The following is a 24,778-nucleotide window of genomic DNA, read 5'->3' as shown; positions in this document are numbered from 1 at the left end:
GCGTGTTATACAACTCATTTTGTGAGTATAACTTTTGTTTTAATACATTTACCGTATTTATCAGCGTATACCGGGCACTTTTTTCCCCTTAAAATAAAGGGGAAAATCGTGGGTGCTTGATATACGCAGATAGCCGCGCTCAGTTTGAATGCCTGCGCCAACATATACCAAGTGCAGTACACTCGGCCAGGCTCGGCTTCGCTCACGCATAAACGTCACAGAGCGTGAGCACGAGCGAAGCCAAGCCTGGCCGAATGTAGCCGAGTGTACTGCACTCCGTATATGTCGGCGCAGGCATTTAAACTGAGCACGGGAAGCGGCGATTCGACGGGGAGACAGCGCGGGAGAAGCCGAGCGGACACCACCGAAGCCGCAGACGGACCCGACGAGGCCGCCGATGGATGCCGCGCAATACACCAAAACTGCAATTACTAAAAAAATTTTTTACAGGAATTACGGGTCCACATTAGGGGTGCGCGCTATACGCCGGAGCGCGCAATTCCCCGATAAATACGGTAATAAAACCCTTTTATACGGTATCACACTAGGTCGGTGCGCCCTCCTTTCTTTTCACTTTATCTGGGTTAAAGCATCAGAGGAGCATGGAGAGCCGATTGTTTGCAGCGCCTCCTGTAAAGTGAGCTGGTTACTTAGCATAGTATGGGCAGAGCACAAGTCCACTTTACTCACAAGTTATTACTAGGCTGCAAGTTCCCATATTGGGCCTAGAAATCACCAGCAATAAGGCAGAGGATGGACTGAAGCATTACCCCATGTCTGGATGATAAACAGAAGCCCTGATCAGATGGGCTGAGCTCCATTAGTGGTTTCATAGTTCAGGGCTCGACAAATCCCGGTCGCCAGGGCGACTAGAAATAGCATCCTGGCGACCTGGCTTGGAAGGTGGGCAAAAAAAAATATATATATATATATATATATATATATATATATATATTTTGGTGAAGTCCCCAGCTCTTCCTTGTGTAAGCTGGTGCCATCTGGTGGTGGCCGTTGGTATTACAAGTTAAGCATTACAAGTTAGACAGCAATTCTAATGTCATTTTTCACTATCATGTTCTTCCTTCTAATTAGAACCCCCAAACATTATATATATTTTTTATCCTAACGCCCTAGAGAATAAAATAGCGATCGTTGCAATACTTTGTCACGCCGTATTTGCGCAGCGGTCTCACAAGCACACTTTTTTTGGGGAAAAAATTACACTTTTTTAAATAAAAAAAATTAAGACAACAGTAAAGTTATCCCCATTTTTTTTTATATTATGAAAGATAATGTTACGCCGAGTAAATTCATACCCAACATGTCACGCTTCAAAATTGCGTCCGCTCGTGGAATGCCGACAAACTTTTACCTTTTAAAATCTTCATAGGCGACGTTTAAAAACATCTACAGGTTGCATGTTTTGAGTTACAGAGGAGGTCTAGGGCTAGAATTATTGCTCTCGTTCTACCAATCGCGGCGATACCTCACATGTGTGGTTTGAACACCGTTTACATATGCGGGCGCTGCTCACGTATGTGTTCGCTTCTGCGCGCAAGCTCGTCGGGACGGGGCGCGTTTTCTGGCTCCTAACTTTTTTAGCTGGCTCCTAGATTCCAAGCAAATTTGTCAAACCCTGTTATAGTTATATGTGGAGTGAAACAGGATGGGGCATTCTATCACCATGGGGAAATAAAGGGATAGTCCACATGTTTTCCCTCAGGAACCATTCAGTTCTCAAAAAATGTGGAAAATTTGGAAATCTGATTTCATGCCATAGATGCTTCGCCTTTAAACATGTAGAACACAGCTGATAGTTGTCTGATAACCTTGCAAGTCCTGAGAACTTTAGATTCAATGGTATGTGTGCACCCTCTGAACAGTCTATTTGAGAGTGATGTCATACCTTGCATGATGTCATCATGCCAGCAGTAAGTGAACTGACCATCCTCTCCACGCCAACCCAGACCACCTAGAAAGATCTTATCAGGCTGAGTTTCCTTTAAATCGATCAGTTTTCCCAAACCAGTCAGGAACTGAGTGTATCTGTAGGAGCCGTGCTCATTGGACAGAATCGACTTCTCATCACCAATCTAGGAGTAAATATTTAGTAAATAAAATGATCAGAAGGATATCCATTAACAAACAGGATATCATAACGGATTAAAAAAAAAGAAAAAAATGTAAAGAACGTGTCACATTTGTAACCTGTCGGTAGCATATTCTAGTCCTTGTGTGCCGTGTACTTGGTTGGGTTCACCCCCCAGCTGTCTATTCCTTGTTCGTGCAAATAGAGCCAACCTCAGCAGTGGGCAGCATGCTGGATCCAAAATGGCGGCATATCTGGCAGGCATTTATAGCTACTGCCTAGAACCAGCATGAAGCTGAGCTTTCACCAAGGCTAACCAGTAGGTATTGTGCATTGCACTTTTTTTTTATAACTTTTTTAGTTTCAATCTTAAAAAAAAAAAATTGACAACCCAGACCATAGTCTAACGTTATACAATGAGAGGTTTGTCAATAGAGGTGGTAAAAAAGGTAAGGAGGGGAATGGAAGAAGGGAAAGGGGGGGAGGTGAGGTATTACAGATGAAAGCGCTAGAATTGAGAATTAGAGAGAAGATATAGGCCCGGATTCACATACAGCGGCGTATCTTTGAGCGGGCGTAACGTATTTTATTTACGTTACGCCTCCGCAACTTAGATGGGCAAGTGCAGTATTCTCAAAGCACTTGCTCCGTAAGTTGCGGCGGTGTATCGTAAATAGGCCGGTGTAAGCCCACCTAATTCAAATGTGGAAGATGTGGGCGTGTGTTATGTAAATGTTATGTGACCTCACGTAAATGACGCTTTTTACGAACGGTGCATGCGCCGTCCGTGGACATATCCCAGTGTGCATTGCTCCAAAGTACGCCACAAGGACATATTGATTTTGACGTGAACGTAAATTACGTCCAGCCCCATTCACGGACGACTTGCGCAAACGATGTAAAATTTTCAAAATTTGACGCGGGAATGACGTCCATACTTAACATTGGTACGCCGCATGTACGCCTCATATAGCAGGGGTAACTTTACGCCGGGAAAAGCCCAGCGTAAACAGCGTATCTGTACTGCGTCGGCCGGGCGTACTTTCGTGAATTCGCGGATCTAGCGGATTTACATATTTCTAGGCGTAAATCAGTGTACACGCCCCTAGCGGCCAGAGTAAATATGCAGTTAAGATCCGACGGCGTAAGACTTACGCCGGTTGGATTTAATACAAATCTATGCGTAACTGATTCTAAGAATCAGGCGCATAGATACGACGGCGTATCTGGAGATACGACGGCGTATCTCCTTTGAGAATCTGGGCCATAGGGTTCAGAATACACACAAAAAAAAAAAATCACTTTTGAGCATTAAAGTTCCAAAGCACTAGAGCACAGGTGTCAAACACAAGGCACGCGGGCAGAATCCGGCCCTTCAGGCCATTTCATATGGCCCTCGCACCTCTCCTGCAGCTGGACATCTAATCTTACAGATACAACTGGCCCTTTTGAGGGCAATCATAATGCGGATGTGGCCCACAATTAAATTGAGTTTGACACCCCTGCACTAGAGGATAAAACCACATCATCATTGGAAGAGACGTGGATTCCGAGGCCTCAGTGCACGTTCTTATCACAGCAACAGGTTATCTTTAATAGAACATGAATTCTTGAAGGTAAAAAAAAAACTTTGAAGAAGTTACAAACAGTGGTACTTACCTGTCCTTCCCCAACATACAGGACTCCTATCTTGTGGGTGTCATAGCATGGGATCTGATCAAGCAGCTTCATTGTTCTATCAAATGTCTACAACACAAAATACGGATTTATCCAAAGCATTAAATACCAATATATATTTATACACAGAATAGCATAACAACCTGTAATAAACTTAAACTGGGAGGGAAAGGGTGCAATTAGTCTCAGCCAATCAGGAATCTACTGAAATGCATGATGCTCAGTCTACAAATCACCATACATGTTCCAAGCAATTTGTATTCAATAAGACGGGCACTTGCAGGACATACTTGTTGGTAGATCTAAAGGAGGTGGCACAGTTAGATGGCAATACACAGGGATGAACTTAACGTGCTGCTGCTCCTTCATTGTCCAATCACACGCTAGGATGCGTCCTGGACTAGCATGTATTGCCAAACCGCAGTGCACTCATCATGGAGGTCAAGGACCCGACTGTTTTATCTGGAAAGGTGCCATAATCACAAAAGTAGCTTGAACGGAATTGCAAATCTTGCCAGTAACATTTCCCATATACTGCAAGTATTTGAATTTAAAGCGTTTACCAGGAGATACAAGACTCTAGATCATTTGCATGCAGCAACAGCCGTTTTGGTGGCCTTGACATATATTGTAAAGAAAGTGGCCTGACAAACCCCTAGGAACACCTTACATCACTATGATGCAAGGACTTCCTGCCACAGTGATGTCCTCTATAAATCCTGAGAGATTCTCATAATCTCAGCATACCCCACTCCCTGTGCACACACACACACACACACACACACATCTATGGATTCTAATATGGAGACACGATGTACACAACTACGAGGTCTTTAGATTTTGAAATGAACACACTTGGCTTAGCTGGAAAGACTTTTTGTGGTAGGAGTGATAATTGGTATCATTAAGCAGTTCAATTAGTCCAAGTTGTTGCTCACCTCAGTGTTTGGGACCAGGATGGGCTTGTTGGATTCATCCCCAAAGAAAGGAGAATGGTACAACTGTAAGAACACAAAGCTGGAGAAGAGAAGGGACATTAGAAAAAAAAAACAAAAAAAAAAAAAAAAAAAAACACATTATCCAATAAGAGCATGGGTCTTCAAAATATGGCCCTCCATTTGTTCAGGAACTACAATCCCCATCATGCCTATGAATGTCAGATTTTTACAATGCCTCATGGGAAGTGTAGTTCTACCTCAGCTGGAGGGCCGTAGTTTGAAGATCCCTGAATAAGAGTAACCATCACCAACCTTTTTCCCCACATTAACAAAAAATAGGCCCATTACCTGATCTAAGTAACTATTCTCTTATAGCAATAACCAGCCCATTAGCCTAGAGCAGTGGTTCTCAACCTGGGGGGGTCGGGACCCCCTCAGGGGTCGAATGGAGATTTGCCAGGGGTCCCTGAATCCTGGTCTGTTCCTGGACCCTGCACCACTCTCCCAGCCTTTTTCGCGGCCGCCCAACTGGGCTGTTTCCTGGAGCCCGCGGCCGCCCACTCTGCCTCTTCGCATCTGCCCATTCAGTTCATGGCATGGCTGGGGGCAGAGACTAGAGGTCAGCTGACCGATGAGGGATGTGAAGTGGGAGGGGCTGAAGGAGACCCCATCTCCTGATTTCGGCATAGGTGTCTGCTAAAAGACACCACAAAGTGAGAGACACAGTGAAGCCGGAGACACAGCGAGTAAGACTACCTGTGATTAGAGTTGCCATTAAAAGTCCCCCCACTACAGAGATCAGATCACCGTCATCAAGAGCACCCAAGTTGGTTGATCAGAACTCCCCAAGGAGTAAGAGAAGGAATAAAAAGAATACATTGAAGGGAGAAGAAAAGAGGGGGAGGAACAAAGAAAAGGGAGAGAAAGAATAAGAGAAAGAACAAGAAAGGTAGCTAGAGATGGACGGGGAAAAAACAAGAACTTAGGTTGGGGGGGGGGGGGGGGAGAAGAGAGAGAGAGAGAGAGAGAGAGAGAGAGAGAGAGAGAGAGAGAGAGAGAGAGAGAGAGAGAGAGAGAGAGAGAGAGAGAGAGAGAGAGAGAGAGAGATCTTAAAATGTACCATAAGGGGTTTAATACTGTACGTGTGGAAGGGACTCGGGGAGCGCCAAATGTCTGGGGCACCAATTACTTGGCTTGCCTCTGGCGCTGACAACCCACTCTACAAATTGTTTTTTTTGTGGTTAAGGGTCCCCACAACTTGGGAAATTTTATCAAGGGGTCACGGCACTAGGAAGGTTGAGAACCACTGGCCTAGAGGAATAACCACCACCACTATAGCTCCATAACCAATACCAAAATGATGGGTGTCGCTTGAAGCTCCGACAGGTCCTCTTCTGCAAACTAACCACGAGGAGTGCATGCAAGGACAGAGCTTGTCCCTGCTGCAAATGTCAATATGGGGGGAAATAGAAGTCCTATAAGCCACACATCACTGAAAGACCCTGTGTGCAAGTATGTAGCAGCCTCAGCCCAGGCTCCGACGAAACCACCCCCAGCGCATCTTGTCCAGCCGCCAGGGATTAGCGATTAGGAACCCGGGCTGAGGCTGTTGCATGCTTACACAGGGTCTTGCAGTGATGTGCCACTTACAGGACTTTTTAGCACCATTGCCAAAGAAAAAAATACACGATCAGCCCTTTTCCTGATAGGAACCACCACGCCACCAGATAACTTGCTTTGCCAGCTCTATTCCTAGACAGAAGACCTGCTCCCAGACATAAGTAGCCAGCCTCATACTCAATAAGTGAAACAGCCCTTGCCAACTAGTCCCAGAAAAGATCAAACCAGGCCCATCTCCTGATGTATAAATAACCTGCCCCATTTTCTAAATTAAGTCAACATGCTCCCCAATATGAAAATATCAGACCGATTCCTACAATAAGCAATTTGGCCCTTTGTTTGAAGCACGGCAATTTGTCAATTTCCAAAAGTCGAAATCAAATAAACTGGTCAATTTATTAAAGTCTCTAGTTCTCATGAAGAGCTTTAGGAAATAATTAGGTGTAGCGAGCCGTGTGTGTGGTCACTAGTGCTTAAAGAACAGACCTTTAAGGATACGTACACTTACCAATTCAATCAATTTGCCAATGAAAGAAAGCTGGTAACTGCGATGTAGAGCTTATGAGTATTTTTCTAAACACATCTGGATTGATTTACTAAAGGCAAATAGATTGTGCGCTTTGGAAGTGAAGGTTCACCCTAAAAACTAATTTTTAACATTAGAGCCAGCATACCAAGTACATTTACTTTTGGCATTTTATTATTTTTCTCTGTACATACCTTTATATCCCGATTTTGTCTAGGGCTTCCGCGTTCTGATGAATCCGGGACTGGGCGTTCCTATGACTGTGGGACTGGGCGTTCCTATCCTTCGGTTCGATGATTGACGGCTTGTGAAACAGGTCCCCTGTCCCACAACGCGCGTCTATAGATTCCCGGAGATAGCCGAGCTGCGAGTCGGCACTATACGGCGCCTGCGCCCGCCGTGTATAGCTGACTGCGCAGGCGCCGTATAGTGGCGACTCGCAGCTCGGCTATTTCCGGAAATCTGTTGACGCGCGTTGTGTGACAGGGGACCTGTTTCACAAGCCGTCAATCATCGAACCGAAGCATAGGAACGCCCAGTCCCAGAGTCATCAGAACTTGGAAGCCCTGGACAAAATCAAGATATAAAAAGGTATGTACAGAGAAAAAAAAAAAAAAAAAGACCTCCCGAAAATAAATATCATTAGTATGCTAGATCTAATTAAATTTTTTTTTTTTTCTTGGGTGAACCCCCGCTTTAATAAATGGGGGAAGCTCTGCTGACTTCCATGTAGTCACATGCAAGCAAAAATGCTGTTTTTTTTATATAATTGGGTATTCTTTGCAAAGTGAAGCTTCACCACATTCACCAAGCTATTGAGCAACTGCACTTGCAAAGTGCACAGTCTATTTAGTAAATCCACCCCACTGTGTAATGGGTCATCACATACCTAAATGTATCTGACGGAGGTTCTTCCTACTTACAAAAACTGGGATTTTTCTTTTTATGTTCCCAGCACAGGAAGACAAATTATACTGGCCATAGTGAGCATGGTTTTGTCCGATACCAATGCATGAAAACTAAAATAGACAAGAACTGGGGCGTACCTTGGGTCTATTCCAGGCACTTTTTCAGCTTTGGTGGACTTTGTGCTGTTCTTGAAAGCATCAACGTTGATCCTTCTTCCCCGACGGGAGGGCTCAGAGTCAGAAATGGTGTGACCTCTGGGGCGATATCCGTTCGGAGATTGTGGAGATTGCTGAGACAGCCCCGGCTCAAGCCTGGCTCCAGCTTCTTTAGCACCATTTTCCTCTGCTCTGGCAGTCTGGATGACAGGTGGCTCTGCACTGGGTGTCTGCAGCACAGGTTTGGCTTCTGGGGTTGGGGTACTGGTGATTTCTTTAGCCTCGGGCTCCTTGGGCAGTTCCTGCAAAGTCTGCAGTTCTGGGGAGGAGCTGGACTTGCTCAGCGTCTGCGAGGGCTGGAAAGGAATCTCCCGTGTTGAGCCTTCAATGGGGATTCCACCAACTTCTGACTCTTCTGACTGCTGGGTGGACAAATCTTGACTGGAGGTGGAGGAGGACTATGCAAACAAAGGATGAAAGGAAAGACCTTATAAAAGGGCACCGTCTTCAAAATTCTAAACGCACGTTTGGAGAACACTACAGGTTTTGTTTGCCCTTAACTTGGGATAGCTGCTTGGCTCTTTAACCACATTTTGATAATACTTGTTCCTCCATTGGAGTCTAATGCCGCGTACACGATCATTTTTCGGCATTTAAAAAAACGAAATTTTTCAGCCTCTAGAAAAAACAAACTTTTTTCTCAACTTCATTAAAACGACGTTGCCCACACACGATCGTTAAAAATAAATGCTCTAGCAGAGCGCTGTGACGTACAACACGTACGACGGCACTATAAAGGGGAAGTTCCATTCGGATGACGCCACCCTTTGGGCTGCTTTAGCTGATTCCGTGTTAGTAAAAGACGATTTGCGCTTTTCTGTCTGTTACAGCGTGATGAATGTGCTTGCTCCATTACGAATGGTAGTTTTTACCAGAATGAGCGTTCCCGTCTCATAACTTGCTTCTGAGCATGCACAGGTTTTTCACGTCGTTTAAGCCCACACACGATCATTGTTTACAACCCGAAAAACGTCATTGTTTAAAACGTTGTTAACCACTTCCTTACTGGGCACTTAAACCCCTTCCTGACCAGAGGACTTTTTGCGATTCGGCACTGCGTCGCTTTAACTGACAATTGCGCGGTCGTGCGACGTGGCTCCCAAACAAAATTAACGTCCTTTTCCCCCACAAATAGAGCTTTCTTTTGGTGGTATTTGATCACCTCTGCGGTTTTTATTTTTTGCGCTATAAACAAAAATAGAGCGACAATTTTGAAAAAAAAAAAAAACATTTTTTTACTTGTTGCTATAATAAATAGCTCAATTTTTTTTTTACTTTTTTTTATCCTCAGTCTAGGCCGATACGTATTCTACATATTTTTAGTAAAAAAAAAAATAAAAAAAATAAAAAAAAAAATCGCAATAAGCGACTGGTTTGCGCAAAAGTTATAGCGCCTACAAAATAAGAGACAGAATTATTATTTTTTTTTTTTTTACTAGTAATGGCGGCGATCTGCGATTTTTATTGGGACTGCGACGTTATGGCGGACACATCGGACACTTTTGACACATTTTTGGTGCCATTCACATTTATACTGCAATCAGTGCTATAAATATGCACTAATTACTGTATAAATGGGACTGGCAGGGATGGGGTTAACACTAGGGGGTGAGGAAGGGGTTAAATGTGTACCCTAATATTAGTGTTCTAACTGTGGGGGAAGGGGGGTGACTGGGGGAGGTGACCGATCTGTGTCTCTATGTACAAGAGACACAGATCCGTCTCCTCTCTCCCCTGACAGCACCGCTGTCTGCGAGAGCCGGGAATGAGAGATGATCTCATATGTAAACATATGAGATCATCTCTCATTGGCCGCACAGATCGCCTAGGAAACGGCCGCTCCGATTGGCCGTTCACGGCGATCTGTGACTGGCTGTGTCCAAGGGACATGGCCAGCACAGCAGTTCCCCGCCAAGGCGCTCGGGAGCGCGCGCGCGGGGAACGTGCAAAGGGGCGGCCGTAAAAAGACGGCCTGTTAGAGATTGGGAGCCGCGCTGAGGCCGTACAAAGTCGTACGGCCGTCAGCAAGTGGTTAAATGCAGCATGTTCGAAAAAAAAATTGTCATTTTTCAGAACCCGAAAAATGATGTGAAGCCCACACACGATCGTTTAAATAAACTTTTTTTAAAAACACCACCAAGACGAGCGGCACTTTACCGCTACCGCCCCCCCCCCCAGTGTGGCAGGAGGGCTCTAAACAACCACTGACAACGGCTCCACTACTTCAGTGAGTGCCTCCATAGAAAGCCATTGCCTATAGTGGCACTTGTGCAAGATTAATCCTAATCTGCTCTGTCCGCGTCTATACACACAGGCAGCACAGCTTGTCCCCCACTCAGTCACAGGATTTTATTGAGAGCAGGAGCCAACGGTTCGCCGCTGCTGCCTCTGTCCTGTAAGGATGGAGAGAGCAGAGACAGCAGACACAGCAGAGAGCTGGATTGAGGCTCATGTATAATGGAGGGCTGGGGGGGGGGGATCATCCTATTTTGCTTTTAAATCTCCCTTTTTCTTCTGAGAAATCCTCACTTCCTGTTCTTCTGTCTAACTTCACACAGTAATGCAAGGCTTTTTCCCTGGTGTGGAGTGTTGTGCTCTCCCCCTCCCTTGGACTACAGGAGAGTCAGGACGCCCACCAACACACAGCTCCTTTCTCTATCTGCAACGTAGAGAGCGTCCTGACTCACCTATAGTCCAGGGGAGGGGGCGAGCACGACACTCCACACCAGGGAGAAAGCCTTGCATTACTGTGTGGAGTTACAGACAGAAGAACAGGAAGTGAGGATTTCTCAGAAGAAATAAGGACATTTAAAAGCAAAATGGAAGGATGAGGTAAGTAGGAGGACTGCACGAAGGTAAAGGAAGCTATTTAGGGAAAATAAAATTGTACCCTTACAACCCCTTTAAAGTGCAACACACTCACCCTGCTGATCCCTTCAGACTTCTTGTCCGTTTTTTCTTCACTTGGTGTGTCATCAATGGTCACAGGCTTGAAGTCTTCCAGCTCCTGAGATGCAGCCGGAGAGGTCACGTCTACGTCGGCTTCATTCTGGGAGCCTTCTTCCGGGAGTACGGAGGACTCTGAAAAGAACAAAGGTGCATCACTAACAGAATCCAGAGCATCTCTTAGCCAGAAAAACTCAGAGGTCACAAGTACAACCTGGAAGGAATAGTGGCAATGCTGCCTATAGCAACCCATCCAAACCGCTATTCATTTATCAATTTTAAAGCAACAGACAGCATTTAATGCTAGGAGCTATTAGACCCATTTATTTCCTCCATCTTTATTACTTCTCAGACATATCAGATTTTTGTTACTTTCAGATTATAAATTCATGCAGACTTCATGCCGTGTGTGTAAACCAGAAGGTACAAAGAGTATCACACATGCCACCTGAGAAAAAGACAATGAAGGGCTCATGCACAAAAGGCTTTAAAAAAAAAAAAAAAAAGTCGATTTTACGTTCAGTGATTTTTTTGTAGGGCTGTTAAAGCACCTCTATGTAAGCCTATGGCCCAGATTCTCAAAGGACTTACGACGGCGCAGCGCCATGTACGCCGTCGTAAGTCCTAATCTGACCCGTCGTATCTATGCGTCTGATTCTTAGAATCAGTTACGCATAGATATCCATTAGGTCCGACATGCATAAGTCTTACATCGTCGGATCTAAACTGCATTTTTTTTTTTTGACCGCTAGGTGGCGCTTCCCTCGAATTCCGCGTTGAGTATGCAAATTAGCTAGATACGTGAATTCCCGAACGTACGCGCGGCCGACGCAGTAAAGTTACGACGTTTACGTTAGGCTTTTCCTGGTGTAAAGTTGCCCCTGCTATATGAGGCGCAGCCAATATTAAAGCGGGGGTTCACCCTATAAAATAAAAAAAAACATTTTTTTTTTCTTCTAGCCTACAATTCGGCATTGTAGCGCGAGCTACAGTATGCCGGTCTTAATTTTTTTATCGCCGTACTCACTGTTATATCGTACATAGTAGATTCCGACTGCCCGCGGGGAATGGGCGTTCCAATCCAGACGGAAGGTGATTGACGGCCGGCTCTGGCGCGTCACGCTTCTCCGGAAATAGCCGAAATAGGTTTGTCTCTTCACGGCGCCTGCGCATAGTCTGTGCGCAGGCGCCGTGAAGAGCCGAGACCTACGCCGGCTGTCTTCGGGGAGCGTGACGTGCCAGAGCCGGCCGTCAATCACCCTCCGTCTTGAAAGGAACGCCCATTGCCCGCGGGCAGTCAGAATCTACTATGTACGTGACAGTGAGTATGGCGATAAAAAAATTAAGACCGGCATACTGTAGCTCGCGCTACAATGCCGAATTTAATGCTGAAATTTTGTTCTGCAGGGTGAACCACCGCTTTAAGTATGGCCGTCGTTCCCGCGTCGAAATTTGAAAAAGTTACGTCGTTTGCGCAAGTCGTCCGTGAATGGGGCTGTACGTCGTTTACGTTCACGTCGAAACCAATGACGTCCTTGCGGGGTACTTTGGAGCAATGCACACTGGGAAATTCCACGGACGGCGCATGCGCCGTTCCGCAAAAACGTCAATCACGTCGGGTCACAGTAGTTTTGCATAAAACACGCCCCTCTGATCCAAATTTGAATTAGGTGGGCTTACGCCGGCCGATTTACGTTACGCCGCCGCAACTTACGGAGCAACTGCTTTGAGAATACAGCACTTGCCCGTGTAAGTTGCGGAGGCGCAACGTAAATCGGATCCGTTACGCCCGCACAATTTTACGCGGCTCTACGTGAATCCGGGCCTATGTGCCCATGCACAGATGGCCGTTTATAGTATTTGAAGAGGAGCGTTCACAGGCAGAAAAAAAAAAAAAGAAGAATCCACTAAAGATGCCTTCTGAGAGTAAGCAGGTAAATGTATTTCAATGGCCAGAATAAAATTGGAGCCTAAATATTTTATACCTTAATGCATTTCTTGTTCATCAGTATCCCCCCTCAAGCCCGTTTTACTTACCTGAACCTTCATTCGATCCAGAGCTGTGTCTGTCTGTAGCTCTTCACTCTCCTCACTTCCTGGTCTCAGGTTTTGCAGAAGCAGGGGAGCCATTGCTTCCCGCTATGGTCAAGCAAAGCCAGTGACAAGGGAGCGGGGCACAGTCCCGCTGTCTATAGACGCAGAGTGAGCCCACAGGAGTCGTCCCCCCCATAAAAAAAAATTAAGTTTTCTATGGGGGCACTCGCCAGAGAAGAGGAGCCCAGAGCACCGGCTGAGCCCAAGAAGTGGAAGTTCAGGGCCTCTCTGTTCAATTCCAATGCACAGAGCAGTCAAGCATAAACCATAAAACAAACAATTGAGGCTTGGTTTACACTACTGCGGCCTGAAAGTCGCACAACAGTGACTTTGCCAGGCGACTTGAGTACTACTTTGATGAGTCTTTAGAAATGCCCGGCTAATCTTCCTGTAAATGTTGGATCCAAATCACATCAATATAGATGAAGAGCCGACTTGGAGGCGACTTCCATTAAAGTCCATGAGCACAAGTCAGATAGAAGTCGCCTTGAAATAGTACAGGAACTTTTTCTAAAGGCGAGTGACTTCAGTAGTGCTTACTTAAAGCGGTGTTTCACCCTAAAAAAACAAGTTTCTAGCATGCCATCAAGCATACTAGCGCGAGCTACAGTATGCCTTTCTTTTTTTTTGCGCCGTACTCAGTTTACTCCCGTAGTGAAGTTTCAGACTCCCCGCGGGGAATGGGCGTTCCTATGCACAGGGAAGATGATTGACGGCCGGCTATGGCGCGTCACGCTTCCCGAAGATAGCCGAAATAGGACTTGCCTCTTCACGGTGCTATACGGCGCCTGCGCACAGACATCGGAGCGGACTGCGCAGGCGCCGTTAAGAGGCAAGTCCTATTTCGGCTATCTTCGGGAAGCGTAACGCGCCATAGCCGGCCGTCAATCATCTTCCCTGTGCATAGGAACGCCCATTCCCCGCGGGGAGTCTGAAACTTCACTACGGCAGTAAACCGAGTATGGCGCCAAAAAAATAAATAAAGACGTACTGTAGATCGCGCTAGTATGCTTGATGGCATGCTAGAAAAAAAAAAAAAAAATGTTTTTTTAGGGTGAACCCCCGCTTTAAGACAAATCTCATTGACCAACATGGGATTTCACAAGTCATGCGACTAAGGGTCTCACAAGTCGGATCCCAAGTAGTAGCAATGTGAACCGAGCCTAAAGCTTTACAATCACCTTAATATTCTGCACAGTAGTATGCACAAATCGTTAATGGTCAGGTTTTTAAGATATTCACAAGGAATTTAAATGGTTGCTTTGGGCAAGCAGCCATAAGCGCATAAACACATTCACATTGCAAAAGAGGTTGCCGCTTATTTTCATAAACCAAACTATTTTTATTTTATTTTTTTTATAAGAGAAAACACTATATGGAAACTGTAGCAACCCCAAGCAATAAAATAAAACCTGGTTACTTTAATATACTTTATGTACATTTCCAGGTTGTACATCTAAAGCCAACAATAAAACATATTGCAGCCTATTAGTTTGTGACCAAGTATATTTTGTGCAAGTTAAAAAGGGTTGTAACAAAAACAAAAAATGTTAAACCACATAATGCGGTGTCATGTGTCCCTTCGTATGCTGTAAAAAAACAAAAAACACAGGTTGATCCTGCCTGTTCCTGTGCCCCCCTAGGTGTGCTGACCACAGTAATCATGTCTCCTCATCCATGATACCGTGGTCGGTGTCCATGCCTCCGTCATCCCGCTGCTTCCTCTTCCTCCCAGTCAGCTCCATGTGTGAGCCCCCCTCCTACTGCTATTCCATGTGGCAGTCAAGTTGGTGCTCACAATTACTGCCAGCCCCTCCGTTATAACAAGCTTTAGTATGTGTATGTGTGTTTTTTTTATTCTGCTGCTAAATACCCTTTTTCCAGATCGGCAATGTGCAGTCACGTGCCCGCCGCTCTCCTTCCCGATCTAAGGACTACAGTGGAAGGGGCTGACATTTCCCTCTGATGTCAGCCGGGCGGTCATGTGATGAGCACAGCAGCAAAATGGAATAAGGTCTTTAGCGGGCTTTAAAAAAAAAAAAAAAAACACACGTACATACACTGTGTGGTATATCTTGTTATAACAGAGGATGGCAGCGTTTTTTAAAAAAAAGACCTGCTGCTAAATACCTTATTCCACATCTGGGGCTATACCTGAAGCATTGGATTATGTGGCCCTGCAGCCGCTTGCTTCCTCTGCCGCCGGCTTCATTCACAACACCAGTGCTCTGGGATGGCAGGTTGGGAACCCGCATACATGGCTTACTGACCTGCCATCCCAGAGCAAGAGGTTGCAGGAACCATCAGAGGGCTCTGTGGGCCACTGGCTGGGCACCCCTGGTGCAATCAACTGGATTCAAACACTCATCCTATGATTTTACTGTGGAGGTATGGCGATTAGAGGAAGCACAGGCTGTATGACACCTTTCTTGCCTAGCACTTTAAATTATGCCTATAAGACATTTTTTTCTGGGAAGGTTTTTACACGATACTTTGGGGCATCTGTGGAAATTTGAGTCCATTCAGGCACAACAGCATTGGTGAGGTTGAGTACTGATGTTGGCGGAGAAGACCGGAATTGCAATTATAAATCATCCCAAAAGGTGTTCAGTTAACTGAGGAATGGGGTTTGTCCCCAAAACAAGTCAGCCTGCCAACATAGTCGTGCATCAAGCCAGGCCACCTAATAACCACACTGCATTGTGATTTGGTGTATTACAACACTTATTTCCCACTTTTGTGAGTGTGGATTTGACGGTGTAACGGAATGGCCCGTGATACCCAGACACTTATAAAGGATGCAGGGTACTCCTGTGCCAGCTTCACTAATGACTCTTGGGTCATCCTATGTTCAATAGGGGCATAGGATGACTGAGAAATGATATCATGAATTACATGAGATGGGACAGTAATGATAATTCATGCATTGCAGGATATCTGGAAATATTACAAGTTGTTAATTCTGACCACAACAGGTCAATAGGAGAGAGTGTCTCCTTCAATGTGGAACATAGACTGTTGAGGTGCTAATTAAGTCTGCTACTGTTAAGATGTCAATCGCCTCCAGCTACCTGGCTGTAGTGAGGAAAGCTTGCTGTGATTGCATTCTACTGTCTATTGTGTTAATTAAGCCTGGCTCCTAAGATATTTCATGGTGCTATGCTAACTAACCCTGTATTGTGTGAAAGTTCTATTGATGTTAATATGTGTTGTGAGTTAACACACTCTAAAAGTCATGTCTGCCATGTCAGCTATAGTAAGTGACTCATGTAGACTCGGTGCCAGAAAGTCTGACTTGCATCTAAAGGAATGTGTATTGAAGTTCCTTGTGTCATGTTGCGGGTGGAGTTGAGTCATTGTCCAGATTTGGTTTCTAACTGTATATAACAAGCTGAGTTTACCATTATTCGTTTGGAACCAGAAAACAGAGCTTGTGTCTCGTTATTCTGGGAAAATCCATATGGATCGTGTCTGCTGGATTGTGGAGTGTCAGATAAGCTGTCTTGGGTTGGTGGAATGGAATATCGTAAATGGTGTTAACCCCTGACCGTTAGACGGTTTGTTCTTTACACCTCAAACCTTTGGTAAGAAACTAGGAGTTTGTGCCCTCCTGTGTGCTGGAACAGAAAGTGGCCTCCCCCCAAACCGTTCCCACAAGGTTAGAATGGGCACAAAACATCCTTTTATTCTGTAGAACCAACAGGGCTTTCTACTTGAAACACCTGAACGTAGTCATCTGGAGGGGTGTCCACATACTCTGGGCCATATAGGTAGCTGATGGTGGTCAGGATTTTGGCAACAAAGTGTACCACACATGAAACAACCAAATGGAAAGCCAACCAACAGTTCCAACCTACCCAAAAACCTTCACAAAGTAAGCACTTTGATTATCGCTCAAATGTAGTTATTAAATCATTTCACTCTACAAAACTGAAGCCTCCATGGAGCACAGTGATGATCCCAGCACAGTTAGGTCAGCATGCACTTTCAGTTGGGGTTCCACAAAAGCTGAGCCACTATCTGAGAAAAACTAATCACATGCACACATTAGAAGCCCATGCTACAGTTAGGCTCCTCCCCCCCCCCCCCCCCATTAGCAACAAAAGCACACGGCTAACAAACTTCATAGTATAGCTGCAAAGGTGCCACAGGCTTGTTAATGGGGCAGAGTTTTGCGGGGATCCTTTGATTAATATAGATGTACCTGCCCAGGATATGCTCCTAAGCAGCTTTCCTTGATCACTGGACGGGGAGATGGGAGAAACAGAGGCCACTGCAATGGGAGAGGAAAGGCAGTTTGCAAGAGTTTGAAAGAAAGCACCACATTGTAGAAGCAACACCCCACCATATATATATATATATATATATATATATATATATATATATATATATATATATATATATATATATATATATATATATAAACATTTTTTCTAAATCCAGGGCTTGACAAATTTGCTTTGAATCAGGCAGTTTTTTTTTTTTTTTTAAACAAATCTCACAGGAGGAACATGTAACATGTTCCCGAAGGTGAACTTAGCCTTTAACCCTTTCACAGCCAGAGTCTTTTTTTATTTTGACCTGAAAATTACATAAAACATATTTTCTGAAAGCAGACAAGCATACCCCACTTTTAAAGTACACAATGGGGTTTATTTACTAAAGCTGGAGAGCGCAAAATCAGACTCACTTCTGCATAGAAACAAAATGAGCTTCTAACCCCAGCTTGTTCAATTAAGCTTTGGTAATAAAACCTGGAAGCTCATTGGTTTCTATGCAGAAGTGAGCCTGATTTTGCACTCTCACTTTAGTAAATAAACCCCATTGTGTACAAAAGTGGGGTATGCCTGTATACCAATTGGTATTGAACAAGTTGGCATTCCTGCCTCATTTCAGTAAATAAAAACAGCACTTCATACATCTGCTCTGTCACAGCATGGGTGCTGCGACATTACCTGGAGAAGACAAGAGCCCACTTACCTGTGTTGGCTCTCTGCAGCAGGGTAGGCTTGCATGTGGCAGCAGTCAGGGAGGAGGCGGGCATGGAGAGGGATTTGTAAAGAGCCGTCTCTCTGTGCTCCTTGAATCGCTCTGCTGCCATGAGAGCATTGGATAATTCCTGGAGAGGCATGTTGTTAATATCGGAGGAGAAGGGACTCAGTGGATTCTCCAAACTCATCAGCCAGCTGGTATTACCTGAGGATGAAAAGACGCATCGCTTTAATTTGTACAGCAATGTGATGTGATGCTTTGAAAAACAAAAAAAATCAAAATTGTATTTGCCCCCCAGATGAGGCAACACACAAAAGCAGACACACAGACAGACAGACAGACAGACAGACAGACAGACAGACAGACAGACAGACAGACAGACAGACAGACAGAGACACACAGACAGAGACACACAGACAGAGACACACAGACAGACGCACATACACACACAGACAGACACACATACACACACACAGACAGGCACACAGACAGACACACAGACACACATACACACACAGACAGACAGGCACACAGACAGACAGGCACACAGACACACAGACACACACACAGACACACACACAGACACACAGACAGACACACACACAGACACACAGACAGACACACACACAGACACACACACACACAGACACAGACAGACACACACACAGACACACACAGACACACACACAGACACACACAGACACACACACACAGACACACACACACAGACACAGACACACAGACACAGACACACACAGACACAGACACACACAGACACACACAGACACACACAGACACACACAGACACACACAGACATGAATGACATTTTGCTAAAGATACAAAGCCAAGCAGGGTAATGACTACACAACATGATATTGAAACGCTAAAGACGCTAAAGATACACACGGTCAGACTTCAAGTCGGACAAATCCATCTAATTTTGTCTGAAGGGCATTGGCTGTGAACTTGTTCTGCATACAGACTTTTTCAGCCACCCCTTGGGCAACTTCTGCAAACGTTGTCTGATGTTTAGCATTGGTTCGGAGCATGCGTGTTTGTACTGTGGATTTTAGTTCGACGGACGTGTGTACACGCGATCGGATAATCTGACAGGACACATTTGTTGTCGGACAATTTGAGAGCATGACCATCCAACATTTGTTGTCGGAAATTCCGACAATTGTCCGGAGGAGCATACCGACAGTCGCATTATCTGACAAAACACATCCGTCACACAATTGTTGTCGGAAAATATTCGATCCTGTGTACGGGCCTTAAGACCTCAACAGAATAGAGGAGTGGGCAACTACAGGGAAATGAGGTTTAATATTGATAAAAGTAAAATAATGCCAAAAATATGGATGCAAACTACACCATAGGGGGGATAACACTTCTGGGAGAATCTATGATGGACAAGGATCTGGGGGTCCTAGTAAATGACGGATTTAGCAATAGCATGCAGTGCCAAGCTGCGGCAAGCAAGGCCAGCAGGTTATTATGAATTAAAAAAGGGAATTTACTCGAGAGCAATCAATCTACCACTTTACAGAACTCTGGTCTGGCCATGTTAAGTATGCCATCAAGTTCTGGTCACTGGTCCTCAGGAAGGATTGCTGCAACTGGAGAGAGTCCAGAGAAGGGCAACATAACTGATAAGGGGGCTGGAGGACCTCAATGAGGAACGACTACATAACCACTTCAGCCCCGGACCATTTGGCTGCCAAATGACGGGGCCACTTTTTCGGCACTGCGTCGCTTTAACTGACAATCACGCGGTCGTGCGACGTGGCTCCCAAACAAAATTGACATGTTTTTTTCCCCCACAAATAGAGCTTTTTGGTGGCATTTGATCACCTGTGAGGTTTTTATTTTTTGCGCTATAAACAAAATAGAGCAACAGTTTTGGAAAAAAAAGCAATATTTTGTAATTTTTGCTATAATATTTTTTAAAAAGCAAATTTCTTCTCAGTTTAAAGCCGATACGTATTCTCATACATTTTGTTTTTTCCACCAATTCATATTTATACAGCGATCAGTGCTATAAAAGTGCACCAATTACGGTATAAATGTGACTGGCAGTGAAGGGGTTAACCGGTAGGGGCCGTGAAGGGGTTAAGTGCGTCCTAGGGAGTGATTCTGTTAGGAGGCGTGGCTTACGGTCACACGTCACTGATCACTGCTTCCGACGAGAGGGAGCAGACGATCAGTGTTGTGTCACTAGGCAGAACAGCAGCCTTGTGCAATTAGGGATAGCTCAGGCCTCGTACAAACGGACGGACAATCCGATGAAAACGGTCCGGCGGACCGTTTTCATCGGACATGTCCACTGCCGGATTTTGGTCTGATGTGTGTACACACCATCGGACCAAAATCCCCGCGGACAGCGAACGCGACGATGACGCGGCAACGTGCGCGACCCTGGAAGGTCAATGCTTCCACGCATGCGTCGAATCACTTCGACACATGCAAAGGCTTTCGGCCGAGCGGACATGTCCGGTGAGTCGTACAGACGACCAAACATGTCCGACGGACAGGCTTCCAGTGGACATGTTTCATAGCAGGCTAAGAAACATTTGTCCGCTGGAAACCTGTCCGCTAGGCCGTGAATCCGGTCCGGTCGGCCGTACAGACGACCAAACATGTCCGCGGACCAGTTTCAGCAGACATGTTCGGTCGTGTGTACGAGGCCTCAGAGAGCGTCCCTGCTAGGACAAGCACATGTCCGCCAATGGGGAGTCCTCCACCAGGGGGAGCAAGTCCTCTATAGACAAGTCATATAAAATTCATTACAGCAATGCAGCACATAATGATAGTTGTATCAAAATACAACTATTAACAACTACTAATTCTACTCTGAAATTGTGAAACTCCAGAGGATCGCTGACCTACACAAAGGCTCAAGTTTACTGTATACAATAGGTTACCATACCATGCAGAGACACTTACCTGTTACAACTCAGGTAAAACCAATGGCAATCATGCAACAGCCCCAGTGCTCGGGGTTACTCACCGGTGGGTCTTCGTACAAGTATTTCTGCCCAGCCTTGGGTCAGCACCGGCACAAAATCAGCCAGGGTGGCTTTCTCCTTCTTGACCTGAGGCCTGCGGGGAATTTTATCTCCTCTGCTTCCTGGGGCGCCACCAGGAGAGGATCCACCGTCTGATCCAGCACGTAGCCCATGTCCACCTGAAATATCAAAAATCATTAGAAAATAATGTCTTCTTCATGCAACATGCACAGACATGCAAAGCTCAAGTGCATCAATCTACAGCACATCCAAGGCAGCCATTGTAAGTGCCATTGCAAAATTCAGATGGCGGCATTTGTTCCGAGGGAAATAACTGGGACACAAACTCCATTCACACAGGGGCAACACGACTTCCAGCACGACTTTGGGAGGCAACTTGGACACGACTTCAGTATGAATCACAGCGCAACCTGAGGCAACTTACAAGGCAACTTTACGTCGCCTCCAGGAGGCCTTCCAGTGGGCGATCAAACAATCAGCTCTGTGGGAGGGGGAGGGGTTTGCCTGAGAAATGTATGTTCTCTTCCTGTATTGTTGCTTCTGTTAAGACAGTGATCCGACTTCTGAGGCGACTTCCAATGAAATCAATGGGTACAAGTTGCCTACAAGTCGGATTGAAGTAGTACAGGAACCTTTTCTGAAGTCGGAGCGACTTCAGTAGTGTGTATTAAGACGGCTCTATTCACTTACAATGATTTTCTCAAGTAGCGCGACTTGAGGCGACTAGGGGCAACTAGTCGGATCCAAAGCCGTCTGTGTGAATGGGGTCTTAACCCAATTTTTTTTTTATATTACCACTACATAGGTATGAAATATTAAAGCGGTGTTTCACCCTAAAAAACAACTTTATGGCATATCATTCAGCATAGTAGCGCGAGCTACAGAATGCCTTTATATTTTTTTTGGCGCCGTACTCACTGTTTAATCGCGTAGTAAAATTTCAGACTCCCCGCGGGGAATGGGCGTTCCTATTCAGAGGGCTCGTGATTGCTCTTCACGGCGCCTGCGCAGTCAGTCAAACACCTATTTCGGCTATTTCCGTGAAGCATGACGCACCATAGCCGGCCGTCAATCACGAGCCCTCTGCATAGGAACGCCCATTCCCCTGAAACTTTACTACGCGATTACACAGTGAGTATGGCGCCAAAAAAATCTATAAAGGCATACTGTAGCTCACGCTTTAAAGAGTAACTCCACTTTAAAAAAAAAAAAAAAAAAAAACATTCCCCTTACTGCACCTGCATTGTTCCAATGAGGAAAGTGTCAGGGTCTTCAGGACACGATCTCCCCTTGGGAGTATCTTACCAAAAAATGTTTTTGTTGCAGGGGATCGGCGAGCCAATCGCACAGGCAGGAAAGGACCTCCCTGGGAGAAGTTCTGTACGCCATCTGTGTACACAACACCTCCAGGTCGCCATATTGCATTATACAGAAACAGCGTGGCTCCTTGTGCGGTTTCTCCCCTCTCTCAGTCTATGGCCCATAGACTGTTAGAATCTAGACCGGTTAAGCTGGAACCGGCAGAGATTTGAATCATGAATGGACAAGGCATAAAATATCAAAGTTAATCGATCAATGAATTTGGGTACAATCAGGCTGGCGGATTCTACAAGCGATTATCACTAGCGGCTGGCATAGCAGCTAGCAAGAATCACTGTGTTCTCCCAGCAGGGATAGGGTACAATGGATCAGCAGAAGGGATTACGGTCACGGTCCATGGTTGCAGGAAGGAAATTTGTTCCATCTATGGCCGGCTTAAAGGGTTTGTAAAGGTTCATGTTTTTTCACCTTAATGCATCCTATGCATTAAGGTAAAAAAACATCCGTTTGCCGGCCCCCCAGCCCCTCGGTTTACTTACCAGAGTCCTCGAAAGTCCCGCATTGAGAACGCCCAGTCCGGTCTGCTCTTCATTGGATAGATTGATAGCAGCTCAGCCATTGGCTCGCGCTGCTGTCAATCGACTCCAATAACGCGAGGGCCCGAGGGGTGGGGCCGAGTCCTGTAGTTGGCGGCTATGGACGCTGAATACAGGATTTAGGAGCGCGCCCGCAAGGTAACCCCCCTTGGGAGAGCGCATCCCAGGGGGGGGTTACCAGAATCAGGGAAGAGCAGAGATAGCCGCCGAGGGACCCCAGACGAGGATCAGGGCCACTCTGTGCAAAACGAGCTGCAGTATTTTTTTTTTTATTTACAACCTTTTTAATTATGCATAAGTGACTACAGAGCTGCATTAGTGTCATCTTCTTTCCTGCAGGGCCGTGATAATAGACTGGATTTTTGCAATGGTTTCATGTACTACTTGGCTGGATCTGCCTTAATCCAAACAGCAAATTTGTTATCAATTCAAGTGACACGATTAGACAATTTGTTAGTTCTCTGAACAAGCACACGGCAAAGCTAGCAGTAACATCTTTTAGGCTGAACAAGAAGAGAACCGGTCACAGACAGGTCATGGTGTGCTGAACTCACAGAAGTTCCCCTCTGAACTCTCAATGTCACCAGTGTGGAAAGAACTATAACAGGAGAGGAACGCTCTCCCAGGGAAGTGAGCTCACCAGACATGGAGCGGACTCTGTGACGCGGCGTTTGCATACCCGGCTTTCTCGCCTGCAGGTCGATCTTTGGCGGCGTTTCTTTGGCTTGCTCTGTTTGCATAGGTGAGCTTTAAAAGGCAAAAAGAAAGAAAAATCAATCAGCAGGACCTCTTTGATGAACTCCAAGTAGGCTGGACTCTACTTCTGCTTCTCATTGTTGCATTTTGTTGGCTTTTTCAAACAAAACTGTCAACAGACCAACAGGACTAGTCTTACATGACTTGAATTTCAGGTGAATCGCATGAAATTCAAGCTGTGGGTGGCCCTGTTGGTGGCACCTGGCTCAACAAACTTCAACTGAAAAAAATCAATAAAGAGTTGGGTGGAAAATTGTTGGCCTGAAGAGTGACCACATCCAATCAGACGCAATCAGTTCAGATATTCAGACTTAGGCCCCTTTCACATTGGGGCGTTTTTCATGCGGTACAGCACTAAAAATAGCGCTGCTATACCGCATGAAAAATCATGCCCTGTAGTGTTCAATGTGAAAGCCCGAAGGCTTTCACACTGAAGCGGTGCGCTAGCAGGAGCGCTCCAAAAGTCCTGCTAGCCACATCTTTACCGCGGTAAAGATGTGAAATCAATGGGAAAGCGCGGTAATACCGCGGTATTAACCCTTTTTCGGCCACTAGCGGGGGGTTAACCACTTGCTTACTGGGCACATATACCCCCCTCCTGCCCAGGTGAAATTTCAGCTTTCGGCACTGCGTCGCTTTAACTAACAATTGCGCGGTCGTGCGACGTGGCTCCCAAACAAAATTGACGTCCTTTTTCCCCACAAGTAGAGCTTTCTTTTGGTGGTATTTGATCGCCTGTGCGGTTTTTATTTTTTGCGCTATAAACAAAAAAGTGCGACAATTTTGAAAAAAATACAATATTTTTTACTTGTTGCTATAATAAATATCCCAATTAAAAAAAAAAAAAAAAAAAAAGTTATATTTTTTATTGGGACTGCGACGTTATGGTGGACACATCGGACACATTTTTGGCGCCATTCACATTTATACTGCGATCAGTGTTATAAATATGCACTAATTACAGTATAAATGTGACTGGCATTGAAGGGGTTAACACTAGGGGGTGAGGAAGGGGTTAAATATGTTTCCTATAAAGTGTTCTAACTGTAGGTGGAGGGGGGGTGACCGAT

General features: G+C 45.4%; 1 protein-coding gene across 6 annotated transcripts in view; it reads right to left on the bottom strand.

Moving 5' to 3' along the window:
* The window catches only part of TSC2 (TSC complex subunit 2), a 93,482-nt gene that overhangs the window by 8,220 nt on the left and 60,484 nt on the right, over nucleotides 1-24,778 (bottom strand). For 3 of the 6 annotated variants that reach the window (XM_040356484.1, XM_040356481.1, XM_040356485.1), the window contains 9 exons: nucleotides 23,593-23,699; nucleotides 21,018-21,194; nucleotides 17,995-18,210; nucleotides 17,219-17,287; nucleotides 10,898-11,055; nucleotides 7,897-8,372; nucleotides 4,705-4,783; nucleotides 3,749-3,835; nucleotides 1,907-2,093 (listed from right to left, as the gene is read on the bottom strand). In XM_040356484.1, coding sequence (XP_040212418.1) covers nucleotides 1,907-2,093; nucleotides 3,749-3,835; nucleotides 4,705-4,783; nucleotides 7,897-8,372; nucleotides 10,898-11,055; nucleotides 17,219-17,287; nucleotides 17,995-18,210; nucleotides 21,018-21,194; nucleotides 23,593-23,699 — 1,556 coding nt within the window. The remainder of the gene's footprint in view (nucleotides 1-1,906; nucleotides 2,094-3,748; nucleotides 3,836-4,704; nucleotides 4,784-7,896; nucleotides 8,373-10,897; nucleotides 11,056-17,218; nucleotides 17,288-17,994; nucleotides 18,211-21,017; nucleotides 21,195-23,592; nucleotides 23,700-24,778) is intronic. The other 3 variants (XM_040356483.1, XM_040356486.1, XM_040356482.1) reach the window with 2 other exon arrangements.

Source organism: Rana temporaria, chromosome 6, assembly GCF_905171775.1.
Source record: "Rana temporaria chromosome 6, aRanTem1.1, whole genome shotgun sequence".
In the NCBI taxonomy this organism is placed as follows: Eukaryota; Metazoa; Chordata; class Amphibia; order Anura; family Ranidae; genus Rana; species Rana temporaria.
This window is presented reverse-complemented; position numbering and strand designations above follow the sequence as displayed.